A 15,372-nucleotide genomic window follows, 5' to 3' on the forward strand; every position below is an offset into this window, starting at 1 on the left:
TCTCTGAGGCCACCAGATGTAATGCGAAGGAATTTTTCCTGCAAAGAACTTTGTAGCCATATACATGGATGCTTTTCCTCATTTCCACTGCTGCTGCCGCCTTCATGGCTTCTCACCAGGAAAGGAGCAATAATGTTCTAACTGGCCTTTGGGTTTCAGGGTGGCCTCTCCACTCCATGGAGCCACTACAGCTGTCATTCTGTAACACAAGCTTGGGTCAAAGCTCCTGGGCATGGCATGCAAGGCCCTGCATGAGCTGGCTATGCTCCAGCCACTGGGGTTTACTCACGAATCCTTGAAGTCCCCTTCCTCCTCCTTCCTCTGTGCCTCTGCCCATACAGGTGCTGCTGCCTGCAAGGCTCCCTTTCCCTCTCTTGTCTGCCTGGTGAACCTCCATTGATCCTCTAAGACTAACTTTAAATGCCCCTTCTTTAATGTCACCTTCAGTGACCCATCTCAAAGTCAAGTTATTCTGTGCCTAGCACAGAGCCTGGGACACTGCAGACAATAAACGCCTGTTTCCTTCCTTGTGCTGCTGCAGAACCTTATTTCCTCCACTCAGCCTCTGTCTGTGTTATCTTTTTAAAACTGTGAGGTGGGGGGTGGGGGGGAGAGGGGACTGTGTCTTGTTTACCTTTGTGTCCTAAGGAAAGTGTTTGGCATACAGCATGCCCGACCGTGACAAAGTTTTTACTGATACTAAGAAGAAATAAAAAGAAAAAGAACGGCACTGCTTAGATTTTCTTCTGTATAGTTGGAACTTCGGGCGTATTCAAATCACCTTTCATATGTAGCAGTGAAAAAAAAACATGGTAGAGCTGGGACAAGAATGAAGTCTGCCCAGGTTCGAATCTGCTCCCTGCCACTAACGAGCTGGCTGACCTGAAGCATGTTATATAACCTCTCCGTGCCTCAGTTTCCTCATCTGTACAATGAGAAAAATAATTGTAACTACTCCATAGGGTTGTCATGAGAATTAGATAATTTAATACATACAAAATGCATCTCACATTGCAGCATTAACTATTATTTCATTTGTGAAACTATGGTGATAGCAGTTTACTTTATTAACGTTTTAGCAAAATAAAGAAATGAGAAACATTGTATCTGTTTTCCATACTTCCTACCTACTTATAAACACATCCTTATTTACTTTTCAAATGTTAATGGCCTATGAAATCCAAAAGGCTGGGAATCACTGCTTCCAATTATCTAGAACTCTAATGTAGAGATCAACCACTGGATGTATTTCTCACAGTCAAGATCCTGGGGTCTATAGCCAGAAGAGTCCCACTGATATGAGTCCAGGCAGTACTGACTCAAGTCAGCCAAGTGAACCAACTGGGGTAAGAATGCCTGCCTCGGAGTAAGGCAGGTTGGGACTGGCAATAGGGCCGTGGAAGAGGTGTTGGAAAATCAGAGCCCTTTCCAGCAGAGAGCTGAGAGCATGCTGATTGGTCACCAGGATGATGCTCAAAGATGCGTCAAGGTCCTACATACTAATGGTTTCCACAGAGCGTGCTAAACCTTTTGCGGAAAACCCTCCTTTCATTAGTGTGCTCTATATGCCACTGAGGCCCTTTATTCTTTGAATGAGAGGCTGGTTTAAAGCTCTCACTATTTCAGCATAGTCCTAAAATGGAAAAGACAGGTGTTTATGTATCAAATAAACACTGAGACAAAGTAATACACTCATTAAGCTTAGGTTTCAGTATTACTAAAAAAGAGGATTCCAGGGGAAAAAAGGCATAACTCAAAGAAGTGACCTTAAATATAAATCTTTAGAGTTTTAGAGTTTTTCTAACACATTCTTTCTTGAATCACTATAAATAATGAATTAATGTGTCTATTTCTTTAGGCAGAGACCCCCTTACATCAGCAATAGTTAAATATACAATTTAAAGAAAATATCATGACAGCAACATAAAACCAATGGAAAGTACAGGCCAATTAATTCCTGCCCTCCTCCTTTCCTCCCTGTCCCAAATCCTTTCTGATAGCATATGTAGAAAGACCCATCTTCAGAATCATGTCTATTTTATTCAACACAGTATACCCAGTAGCTAGCACAGTGCCTCATATATAGGAGACTCTCAACGAATATGCTATTTTGTACAGAGGGGAGGAAGCTAATACTTCTCAGAGACCTATTATGTGCGAGGTCCTACATGAAGTGATTTTCACATATCTATCACCAAATTTTCACATTTTTTATTCAGATAGCAAGCAAGAGAAATAAAGCTTATCGCTATGACACAGGTCTAAGGTTAGAGACAAGCTTTATGAACTTCAGTCCCCTTTTTGCCAGGTCACTCTTAACGTTTATGAACCAACAGTGATCCTTGAGTTTTTACTCAAGGTGATTTTTCGTCAGCTTTGTGGGTTTCTTTGGCTTCTTCTTCTGCATGTGACTATTTCAACATTTCAACCTTTCTCTACCAAGGCCAGCTCATCTGGCTCTTACACGTATGTAAAGGGCTTTAGAGGCCACACAGTAAAAGAGAAAGAGAATGAACTGTTTCTCAAAGGAGTATGGACTTAAACAAAAGAGATCCAGCTTTCAGGAGTTGGATCCTACCTAATAGGTGTTCCTGGCTAATGATGCTCAAATCTCTTTGCACACATTTATATTTTAAAGTCAATTATCTGCAAAATAAAAGGGCTGAAATAGGCAATTAACTCATTTATTCAAACAACAAACTTACATTGAACACTTTGCATTTACCAGGTATGACAATTAAGTTGGCGAACTTGTTGCAACAATGTTGCTAACCTTTTCTTTTGATATCAGAGGGATTATTTATTATGAATTTGTCCAAACTGTTCAAACAAATAACCAAGTTTTCTATTTGGAAGTGCTGAAAAGGCTGCATAAAAAAGTTAGACGACCTGAACTTTTCACCAACAGTTCATGGCTCTCGCATCATGACAATGCCCCAGCTCACACGGCACTGTCTGTGAGGGAGTTTTTAGCCAGTAAACAAATAACTTTATTGGAACACCCTCCCTGCTCACCTGATCTGGCCTCCAATGACTTCTTTCTTTATCAGAGATAAAGGAAATATTGAAAGGAAGACATTTTGATGACATTGAGGACATCAAGGGTAATAAGACGACAGCTCTGATGGCCATTCCAGAAAAAGAGTTCCAAAATTGCTTTGAAGGGTGGACTAGGTGCTGGTGTCGGTACATAGCTTCCTAAGGGGAGTACTTCGAAGGTGACTGTAGTGATATTCAGCAATGAGGTATGTAGCACTTTTTCTAGGATGAGTTCACAAATGTAACCGTCTGGACTCATATTAAACTCTTTGCCTGGTGCTAGAGATTAAAAGATATCCAAGACAAAATAAAACCAAACTCCTGCCTTCAGAGAGATCAGTCAATTGAGGTCACATTTTATGCTACCTTGAAGATTCCTTTTAATTCTAAACCACTATAAATCTATTCCTGGTATTCTAAATGTCAATTAAACCAACTCTGTAAAAGTAATTTCAAGGCATGTTTGTTAACTCAGACTAGCTACAAGCCACAAAGTAAAAGTGTGTGGCACATGAGAAAAATTATATTTGGTCTCAATGACCAATGGTTATAACAACTGTAAAGAAAAAACAGACATTTTTAAAATACGTTCTTCTAAATCTCACTTCAGCACCTGAACAGTAGGAGTTCTTATTGTTTCCATGGCCCTTTTTTGTTGGTTCTATTGATGAAGTACAATATTTGAACAATACTCTGGCCGACTTCAAATGGTGACTGAGATTACAGGTGGCAAAGTAGGTTGAGAAATAGGACACCCTACTGTACCTTACTATGAGAACAAAGTAAGGTATATTTATTTTATTGGACAGTTTGAATTTATTATAGGTTGCTCATAATTTCCTGTCTCATTTCTTTAGGGCTCTTGGAATTTATGTCAGGATATCTTAGGTTATCACACTCCTTTCCTCCTTTGTCCCAACATTTATGCCAATAGACTGAATTGACTTAGAGAAAGTCCCTGGACAAAAATTGAAGGGGAAAATACCCAAAGCTTTAGTTGAAGAATGGCATAAGCTTTGGAAAAAAATCTGAAAAAGCAATGAAGATGAAAATGGAAACTCTGTGAAAATTAATGTAGTGTAGAATTGGCGAACATACCACTTATTTCTTTAAACAAATAGAAGAAAGAACCCGCTTATGAGGTGCACCCAAATAATTCACAGGTGGTGAAACTATTAGAGTCCTGCAATTTCTTGCCTCAGAAGTGGAATAAATCTCCTCTATTATAAATGGCATATGCTCATACAATGATTTTTCTGCTATTCCCTTTCTCTCAACTGTCCCCCTTTCCATGCACAAGGTCTTTGTAGATTTACTGTAATTAACTTATTTTTAATAAAGCTTTACAGAAAAATCTAGCGAGGAAGGGATATGAACTCTACTATAGTAATTGCATTTATAGAAATTACAAGTGGAATGTGCTTGTTTGTTTTTTTTTTTTGCATGGATTTTGGTTATTTCAAAGTAGTAGAAATTACATTAGATTGAAGTCAGACAGCATGATGCTGCAATGATAATGGGGCAGATGGAACTCCCTAGATATTGGTCACACATAATTAATGGTAATTCTCACAATGATAAGAATTTGCTTTGAGGAAAATTCTTTTCCTAAAGAATTTATGTTAACTAAGAAACTGTTCTAATGTGTTCTGCTGAACAAATTGATATTGTGAACTATGGAAATTAGGGAAAAAATAATGTTTGAAGTCAAATACTGACTGATAGTATCTATGAAAATTACAGATTCATAATCTGTGGGAAGCCATAATTTACATTTACATGTGGATAAGAAAATTAAACAAGAGTCTATGCAGGTACAAAAGAGTTACTTACAAGATGAGCCATCTTGTGGGACAACTGAACATATTATAATATCCATTCCCTACAGAAAAGGTTTTCAAAATATTTAAAAAATAACTCTGACCAAAAAATGTCCAGCACACTACCAAGCTCTTCATTGCAAGGACAGTGTCTTAGTCTGTCTTCCACGGAGCCTTGCTCCGTGTTGAGTCTACAGTTGGTGATAGTTAAATGATTTTAACATGAATTAAAGTAATCACGTGATGTTTTATAGTACTTTGCAATTTACAAGACACTTTAACACTTAATGCTGCTTTTTCCTCTCATGGCATCCTGGAGAGTTAGGTGGGATGCACAACAGTGCATGGATGTGGAGACAAAAGTTGGAATGAGTTATGTGACTGGGCCATAATCACAGAGCTTGAATCATTGCTACAGCCCAGATGTTACACTCTAAAACCACTGCTCTTTCATGACATGTTCATGATCTCCTAGAGAATGGATTGAGACTAGGTGTATTCAAGAAGTGCATTTTACTTTATATGCTGCTATGTGAAACACTTGTTTGCTTTGGCTGTGTGAGTCTGTTCCCCTCTCTGTCACTTGTCCACTCCTTTATTTTCTGACATTTGTCTCTGGAGCAGCATCAGTGTTGTGGCTTGGTTTCTGCTTCTCGGTATTTTTGTTTGTTTGTTTGTTTGCTTTCTTTGCCTTCCCCTTAGGTCTGTGTGGTTCTGAGTCCTTGACTAGGTTGGTCAGTCCTGCTTTGCTTCAAGAGACTAGACTTCGACTGTTTACCACAGCCCTGACTCTCTTGGTTCTTTTTCTCATTTCTTACTGCTTCACTCACTGTTCAAGTCTATGTTTGAAAAATGGATGTGAACCCATTTTCACATTTTTCCAGCAGTACTGGCACATACAAACCTCGAAGTGCTTAGCATAGTCTAGGTATGTGATAAGTTGTAAACCACCATTAGGATGACGTGGCATCTTCTTATTTCAATTTTCCCATATAATAAATGGAATGTAGTATTAGTACTTATTAGTGTTAGTATCAGTGATTACTGGATACATGTCATTTAAGTTTGAAGCATATGTTATTTTAAAAGGTTTTCAGTATAACAAGTAACCTCTCTCCACAAATCTCAGTGTTTTAACACAATACAGGTTTATTTATTGCTCATGGTTAAATGAATGGTCACAAATGTAACTCTATGAGAGCGGCAGTGTGGGGCTATGCTCCATCAGGGCTCATGTCTTCCATTTGGTGGCTTTGCCATTCTCTAGAGTCTTAAAGCTCTTTAATCATCTGCATCCAGCAGGCATGTACAAAGAGTGCTTGCTGTTTAGAGGATTATATTGGAGACGTCAGACCTAGAGCTGCTGTATATCACTTCCAACTCCCGGGGGTGCCAAAATAAGTATACAAGTGGACACTTTGGTCAACGTTGCTCAAGCAGTAGTTTGCCATATCAGAAGTGTCTGGACACCTCTTGTAATTGCAGAAGTCAAACGTGACTTGTATTCATCTTTTGTTATCAGTATATATGGAGTATTACAGCTTTAATAGTTTTTTTCCTTTCTTAAAATGTGTATACATTTTTTTGGCACCCTCTGTGTAATTCACTGACTAGAACTCAATCATATTGCACCATTCAATCACAGAGAAGGCTGGGAAATATAGTTTATCTTTGTGTCCAGTGGTAAAAAGAAATGAGTTTTCTTCCTGAGGATAAATTTCATAAAAGGAAAAATACTTGAGAACTAAATGGATTTAAAAAGATATGAAATGTGTAAAATTCATTCTAAGTAACAACAGCAAAAGGGAATATCATTTAATTATTGTTCATTGTGTAGGTGTATATGTTTAAGAGAGAGAGAAAAACGAAGTATATGCCTTCTCTTTGAAATTTATTAGAGTTGTTGACTTGGTCTTACCAACGCCAGAATTAGTGAAATGCTTCACATGTGAAGTGGATGTTCACATTTCCCCTTGCTACTTGTAATTTGCTGTCATTTCACATTTTCTTGCCAAGTCATTCTTATTTATCCATTTATTCACTCATCAAAAACCACTTATAGAAGGCCGGCTGAGTGGCACATTGGTTAAGAGCTGGCTTGGGATGCCAGAGGACCCCGGTTCGGATCCCACGTGAGGGCCAGTGACACCGCTCTCTACAGCTAAGATGGTGAACAACAGCTCGACCAGGAGCTGGGCTGCCATGAGTTGCCGGTGACGGCGTAGGCTGCAGCCCCTGCTGCAGTGGGCTGCCATAAGCTACCGTGTGTGGCCAGCAGCCAGCGTGAGCAGCTGGCAGCCAGTGTGAGCTGCCAACAGCCGCTGTGAGTGGCCATCCAGAGGCCGGTGACTGATCTGCCTCGCCTGGGAAGAGCGCAATGATGGTGCCAACTTGGGCCAGTGAAGCGACAGCCTCCACAACTACACTGAAGAACGAAAGGACAGCAACTTGTCTGTTCCCTTCCTTGATTCCCCAATAAAATCTTTAAACAAACAAACAAACAAACAAACAAACAAACAAAGAAACAAAAAAACCCACTTATTGAGATCTAATTACCAGACATTTTGATAGCGGTAGGAAGAACAAGTCACTCCTGTTGTCACCCACTTTTCTGTGAAGTAGACAGCAATGTAAGTACAGTATGGGAAATACAATGACAGAGATAAATGAAAGGAGACACAAGAACTGGAAGAAGTTACATATAAAATGCTGTAAAAATATAATTAATTATTTATACCTCTGAAAAAAATAATTACTAAATACTGACTATACATGTAGCTATACACTGGTAGGATTTGGGGTGGGGGTAGTCAAACACAGAAATGACAGTATTTCTTCAAGTGAAGGTTACAATAATTAATGAGATAAGCTATATTTATATGATTGAAATAAAGACCATTAATAAATGTCAGAAAACATTCAAGCAGACTTATAAATACCGAGCCTCTGAAAATACAACAAATAAAAATCCAGAGGTCACTGCTGGCTGCAGAGTACTATCATTAGGACATCTTTGTGACATAGCCAGAAAACTTCTAACTGCCCTACATGCTGGGTGCTCTAGTTAGCAAAGCCCAAAGGAGGGGAAACCAGAACAGTTAAGCTTTATTCCATGTAGGTTTTAATCTTGAAGTTCAGGAATTGGGGAGATTTATTTAGTTTTGAGCTCATGGAAAGAAGAGGTTGATAGCAACAGCTTACCCCAGTTAGCAGGCAGGCTCCCCACACAGCTGTGCTGGCCTATTTCAATTAGGATCCTTTAGGACTGACATCACCCCTGGTATGCCAGTCCTAAGCCACTCATGAGCCAGTACTGCCAATCAAGCCAAAATTCAACCACACCGTATGGTTGTTATGATGTAGACAGAAAAATGACATGCACTTGTCTCATTCTGGTGATACCACAAAGTTTGAAGCCAGTTCTCGAGAAGAAGAAAATTAGTAAAAATGGCACAACTATGAAACTTGATTTAGACACATTTTCCTATGATTATCTCAACACACTTAACCAGTAGATTATTCATGATAATTCAAGGAATGCTCTCACTCAAGGAAAGATTATGGTTTTCATGCTATGAAGATGTCACTTCTGGGTCACTCTACTCATGAGATCACAAGAACCAGTAGAAGATGCATAACAAGGGAAGTGAAGAATGAAACTTAAATAATTAGATGTGAGAAACTTAAATAATTAGACCTGGAACCTGACATAGACAAAGTCATAGCAGAGCTATCACTTAACCAAAGAAACTGGACTCTATATAAAGTCAGGAAACACCAAATATATGGAGAATTAGAAAACTGTGTAATAGTCTCTATAAGTCCTTTCTTCTCTTAATTTAGTTCACAAACAGTTAGGATGCCTATATACACAAGATACTCTACTAGGTGCTGTAGAAAATGCTGAAATTCACAGAACACTGTCTTTTTCCTGAAAGAGTTTAAAATTATATTTTGATTAAGCCATAATAAAGGGGAGAAGCAAAACACCAGACCACTTCTTATCCAACCACAAATCCTGTACAAAATGCACCAACCTAAACTGGGTTAAAAAAATGAGTAACAACTACAGGTATTAACCACACTTTACTGATTAAAATTACACAAATCCTGGGCTGGCTGAGTGGCTCAGTTGGTTAAGAGTGCAAGCTCTGAGCAACAGCATTGCTGGTTCCATTCCCACATGGGCCAGTGAGCTGTGCCTGAGCTGGCTGCTGCTAAGCTGCCAACAGGTGGCAGGATGGCTCAGCTGGTGAGAGCATGTGTTCCTAACAACAAGGTTGCCAGTTCCACTCTTGCATGGGGTGGTGGGCTACGCCCACCTGTAACTAAGATTGAACACGGCACCTTCAGCTGAGCTGCCAAGGGGGGGGGGCGATGGCTCAGTGGTTAGAGCGTGCGCTTTTAGCAACAAGATTTCCAGTTTGACTCCCACATGGGATGGTGGGCTATGCAACTAAGACTGAACACGGCACCTTGAGCTGAGCAGCCGCTAGCTGCCAACAGGCAGCTGGATGGTGACTGGACTTGGGAGCTGAGCTTGCTGTGCCCTCCACAACTAAGATTGAAGGACACCTTGGCAATTCCCTTCCCCAATTTCCCAACACTGTTTCCCTTCCCCAATTCCCCAACACTGTTTCCCTTCCCCAATTCCCCAATAAAATCTTTAAAAATAAAATAAAATAAAATTACACAAACCCTGACTTTAACTCTGTTATAAGAATATAAGAATGAACTCTGTGCAGCTCCTAAGTCTGAGTAACAGCCTACCACATGGTGTGTTAGAGAACTCCTTTCCAGCATATTCACACATATTGGTAAAGGAGAATCAATATGTATTGATTCTTGTAGAAATGCACAAATACATTCATTTATTCATTCTCTCTGTTTCTCTCAAAAGTCTTCAATATCTATGCAGTCTTTCAAGGAAATATTTTCCTGGTGTAACAGGATTCTTTTGTAGTTCACTAGTGACCACTATTGGACATACTTCTCTCAACTTATATGAAGCGATAGAACTGGTTCACATGAAAATAATGACAGAGGCCAGAAAGTGGTCCTGAACAGACTGAAACACTAAAAACAGAAGCCCAACAAAATAAAAATGCAGCTGACCATGTCTAGACAAGCAAGTTCACAAAAACATGAAGAAAATAATGTTTAAAGAAATGCCCCACTAAATTATGCAAATGTATGAAAAAAAATCCTTAAGCTTGATTTAAAGACAATCTAGGAATGATAAGAAATAGTAGAGTGAAGAGTTATAGAAACGGGCTTGTGCATGCACATAGACTGCCTCTCTCTCTCTCTCTCAGCTGGCCCCACAATCTGCTGTAAATAAGGGATTTAACATTCATTCCACAAGCTAATGGTGCTTCTTGCCATCCAAGATAGATCTACTTAGATAATAGGGGAGGAGAGTGCCAGAGTGACTGAAGGGAATGGGCTATTGTGTTTGACTAGTTTCCATGTATAAATTAGTGCAGAGAAGAAAAAGAAATTCAACTGAAAAACACATGTACTTTATTATAATTCCGAGTGTTACTCTTGCAACTCCCACAATAGCAGGCGAAAGAGCTTAAAACCACTTAAAAGAAACAAAAAGCAAATGCAACTTTGATTAAATGCCTTTCTGACAAGAAGTGATTTGACTTTAAGTTTGGATGGACACATATGTCAATGGCTGGTCATGGTTTCTGCCACATTCTTTTCAATCAAAACAATTGGGACAAAAGAGGGAGAATGAAAAAGGGACGCAGGGTGGGAAGATGGGTAAAGTTGGGCTAATTTGGCTTAATTTGACCTGAATATCAGGATGAAAATCTCTTGGTCAGTACTACTGTCCTATTGTGTTCAGAATAAAAAAATAAATCTATGATGTAGGAGCTTTGCTTGAAAATATGGGTGGTAACCTAAAATAGATACAAAAGACACAAGGACCTCATTTTCTCAGGAATAGTGCTTCAAGGGGAAAGGGCTTTGACAAAACTGAGGGTGAACAATATTTGATTTTTGTACACACGCAAGAGCCAAGTCATGACACAGATGATTCAGCTGTCAGTGATATGAAGGCTGTTTTGAAGTATAATAGGAAGTGGTGTGTCACTGCACAAACAGGATGTTTTCCAATTACGTTAAAGGGATCTTTAAAATGGCTTAACTTAACTCTAAAAGTAATGTAAAAGACTCTTGTAATGTGTAAAAGGACTCACAGAAAAAACAAGCCAACTAGTTCCATTTCTCTATCTAGATTGAAGGTTGAGCTGACAACATCACACTTCTAGTTCGAAGTCAACTACTGATCAGGCTAAAGGTCACTTTCTCTTAGGCCAATAATTGAATTTTGGCAGCAAAGCTAAAGGCAGAAATTAAGGAGCAAGTATAGCAAGTGCCTATATTACTGTATTGGGTTGTCAGAAAAGTCATGATGTATTTTTTTCTATGTTTTTCCGTGCAGAAGTGCGTCATGACTTTTCCGACAACCCAATACATATCTTTAGTGGCCACGATGATGCAAACAGCCAAATATCTCAAAGACTACAGACCAACCTATGCCACTGCTTCCATCATTGCTAAACATTTTACAACCATAATGCAAAGCAAACAAGTTATTCTCACCCCATTATGTGTTTGATTTGGGGGCGCCAATATAAGCTTATTTCCTTATCTGTAAAATGGATTTAAAAATGTCTTATTTACAAGGTTACTGTGAGGATACCTTGCAATGCTTTTCAAAGAACTGGCCTAGCATTTGGCACTTTCAGACACACAATACATGGCAGGTATTACTAATGCTGTTATCACTCTGCAGAGGGATGTATCTTGGCACTCACCAGTCAGTTCTCTTTTCTTTCCTAGCATAACTCTCAGACTCCCAATTCATTTAAATACAGACATGAAACAAACCCAGGTTTGATTTCACGTTAGCCTCATAACACAATTCTTGTAATTAAAAAGAAAATATGTTTTATGTTTTAAGTGAAAGAAGCAAAGACTCCTTTTTTTTCCACATAAGTCTCATTGCACGCTCAAATACATATATGAACGTTCAAGGTATCAAAGAGGAATATAATGCACTTACCAAAGGAGTAGCAAAACAATCTATTCCTGAATGGGCAAATTTTTCCAAAGTATAATGAGATCATACTTCATATGGAAGATACCAAAAAAAGTAATGTGTACTGGTAATTTGCTTTATGATACAATTGAACAGGAAAATACACATTTTAAAAAAATCCCAAAGAAGGAAAGACGAGGCAAACTAATGGTGTGTATGTAAGTAACACGTCCCATATGGAAAAAATGAGACACCTTTCATAAATTGCTTGCTTCACTAGTCATAAAGCTCACCTAAACATTCTGCTTTTTCATATTCCTCAGAACAGCTAAAACTTACAGTCCATTCATGCTTAAAATTCACTTTGCCTTGAAATTTCCATAAAAACTTAAAAATATATTTCTACTTTTATAGCATTTGCAGTGCAGCATTATGATCTCTTGGCTACAATGATGCAAATAAGCGGGAATGTATAAAATAGTTAATCACTGTCTGATTACTCTCTGATGAATCTTCCTGGAGTTTTTCAATTTGTACCAAATGGCTTACTTCCCTTCTTCGTAATTATAGTGCAGATCAAATTTGTCAGAGCCTAATCAGAACAAAACATCCCTTCACCATCCATGAATCAAGACAACCTATATAATTGTTGCATTTTTCCCTTTTTCCCTCCCTGCCTTGCTACCTTCTGAGGAAGTAAGCGCTGGCATGCCATAAATGTGACAGGGAGAGCTACAATCACGTTTGTTTGGAATCAGTGTGTGCAAATTTTGGAATCAACCCTTCAGATGAGGTTTACTAAGCAGCCTGCCCAGAACACTCTGGTTTAAAAAATGTGCATTGCTATTAATATTTTGAGTGTAGATTTTTTTTGGACAGTAAATGTTCATTTTCTGCCCATAAAACCAAGTATGAGTCACAATGGAACATTTACTTTGAGTCAAAAATGCAGTGTGTGCTGATGTTCAAAAGCAGAGCATCTTATCACTGTGACTGTGAAAAGCAGCCATACAGAAAGTCAGCATTTTATTCTTCAAAAGCAGATCTGAGATCAAAGACCATAATCCTCAATTCATAAATACTAGCATTAACTTGTATCCATAGATGACTTGCAGTAATTATGAGCTATAATCTGGGTTGGCTGCAAAGAGGCTCTCATTCTCTTTTACCTGGTCTGTAGCACATGTTCACAGAGGGAGAAGAATTCCTATATGGCAGTGGGGAAGAGCCCCTCGCAGCCCATCCTTCAAAAAATTCCAGGAACACTGCAGTGGGCGAGTTTGATTTTAGGACTCCTGTCACCCAAATTCCACACATACACAGCACCATTTATACAGTCCCCCAGCTTACCGGCTTTCTGCAGTCTATCCCAAAGTTCATGTCTCGATATTATTAGACACCTCTAATCCCACAAAGTCTTGCAGGCTTTATTTTGCTTGGGACGTGGGGATGAAAGTTCTAAAATAAGTTTTTTTTTAAATCATGTAGATTAGTTTACCTGCTGTTTGAAGATACACACATACACACACACACACGCACACGCACACGCACACGCGCACACACACACACACATCACCCCACCAGCACCCAGACTAAATGGCAGTAGCAACATATAGAAAGGAAAAGGCATTTACCAGGAGCAGGAAAGCCAGAAAGAGGAGCGGTGTGCCAGGAGTTGCCCGACGGCAGCATTCCATGCTTGGATCCTTGCCGGAATCCGAATCGGACACTGAATAAGCTGCTAAGTGCTCTTCTGCCTGCTGTCACATCCAGTACTGGTGCTAACACTCCAGCCCTGCCTATCAGCTTCCATCAGCCCCGCTCACATTTCCTGACTACGGGTGGGTGGGTGGGTGGATGGGTGGGGGGTAAGCTGAATGGAATCTCTCTCGGAGCAGGCAGCCAGCCAATCAGGCTCCTGCTAATCAGACATGCTGAATAACAAAGCCAGGGGGACAGAGAAAGTGTAACAGTGCGAGCAAAAAAACTGGGGGAAAAGGACGAAAAAGAAAGGAGGGCAGAGCCGCGTAGCAGAGCGAGAAGAGAAATGCGAAAGATGCAGAATTGCAAAAGATGAAGCAAAGCCCTGCGCTGTTAACTAACCTGGTTAGTTCTGTGTGAGATATGTTTCTCGTTGCCATTTGCTTGTGCCTGTTGCTTTGTAAAGTACAGTAGCTCCCTGTGACTCCGTATTGTTCCATTCAGGAGAGAAACCTAATCCCTGTCAATATATAACATATGCCATAAAGGGAAAGAATCATAGACAAAAACTGACTTAATGTGCCCTTTCAACGTGTTCTGTACAAATGCTTTATTCCTCTTCCATAAAGTTCCTCTTTCTTTCCCCTCCTGACTTGGAAAAGGGAGACTAGATTAGTTTTTGCAAGCTCCTCACTAAACCTAAGGAGTGGCGTAAGTGACTGTGTATGCTAATGACTTGATCTGAAAGACAGGAAGTTGCTTCTTTGTAAAGTGACAATTTAAAACATCCAAGGCTTACTCACGCTAAGGCACAATTAGAAATTTAGATCCACCCGTTTAAAAAGAAGCCCTAAACAAAGACTCAGGGATGAGTAGAGCAGAAATTTTGGGTTGAGGAACAGCCTGGTTTTGACACACTGCCAACTCTCAACTACTTGATTTAGCAGGGGGGAGGGACAGAAAGGATGAATTAAATCCTCAGTTAATCCCCAAACCTTTTAACCGACAGTTTCAGCCTCCTCCTCCTCCTCCACATCCTTTATGGGAGCTGTTATAATATAGCGGAAAAGGCTGAAGTGAGTTTTACCCCTTTTTCCCTTCCACTGTTGCAAGAGGGTTGGATGAGGAGATGACCTGTGAGTTCCACTTCAGCCCTGGAGGAAGTGATAATGAACACTACAACAACGACAAGGGCAGGAGAAGGTCAGGGGGCTTCTAGGTCTGGTTAATCCACCAGCAAGCAAGATTTGACTCTACCGGAGGAGGATTTTATTACAGTTTTAGAAGAGTGTCAAGTGTCAGACAAGGATATCTTTCTCCTTATCTGCTGAGGAAATCCCTGAGTTTTTAAAAGAATGAAATAGCAAACTTGGCCTTCCATTTTCATAGGTGTGTCACCAGGAAGTTTCTCCTTTGTGGATCTCCTGATGGTTGAGAAATATATTGGGGTGTTGGAAAAGCCATGACGCATTTTTGCAACAAAAAACGTAGAAAAAAATACGTCATGACTTTTGCGACAACTCAATGTATGGTGGAGGTAGAAGACATTTAGAATTACTGTTCTTAGCTTTCATTAATAAAAAAATACCGACAAGGGGCATGAAATACACAATATGGAAAACCTGATGAAGCCATCATAGGCATGTGAATACAGGTAAATCTGCTTTATACATACCTGTACTGTTGCTTTTCAGAAAGGTGAAGAAAAGCAGGTTGTTCAACTTCAGGTTACTTACTTCAAATGGTATATTATTT

The 15,372-nt window shown here is 39.6% G+C and overlaps 1 protein-coding gene across 3 annotated transcripts in view; it reads right to left on the bottom strand.

Moving 5' to 3' along the window:
- The window catches only part of ADAMTSL1 (ADAMTS like 1), a 909,537-nt gene that overhangs the window by 387,229 nt on the left and 506,936 nt on the right, over window positions 1-15,372 (bottom strand). Inside the window, exon 1 of one of the 3 annotated variants that reach the window (XM_019659073.1) lies at window positions 13,551-13,728. The exons of the other annotated variants lie outside the window; for them this stretch is intronic. Within the exon in view, the coding sequence (XP_019514618.1) occupies window positions 13,551-13,613 (63 nt within the window). The 5' untranslated portion in view covers window positions 13,614-13,728. Of the gene's footprint in view, window positions 1-13,550; window positions 13,729-15,372 lie in introns of those variants that run through there. 3 annotated transcript variants of the gene reach the window in all.

Source organism: Hipposideros armiger, unplaced genomic scaffold (assembly GCF_001890085.2).
Source record: "Hipposideros armiger isolate ML-2016 unplaced genomic scaffold, ASM189008v1 scaffold_294, whole genome shotgun sequence".
In the NCBI taxonomy this organism is placed as follows: Eukaryota; Metazoa; Chordata; class Mammalia; order Chiroptera; family Hipposideridae; genus Hipposideros; species Hipposideros armiger.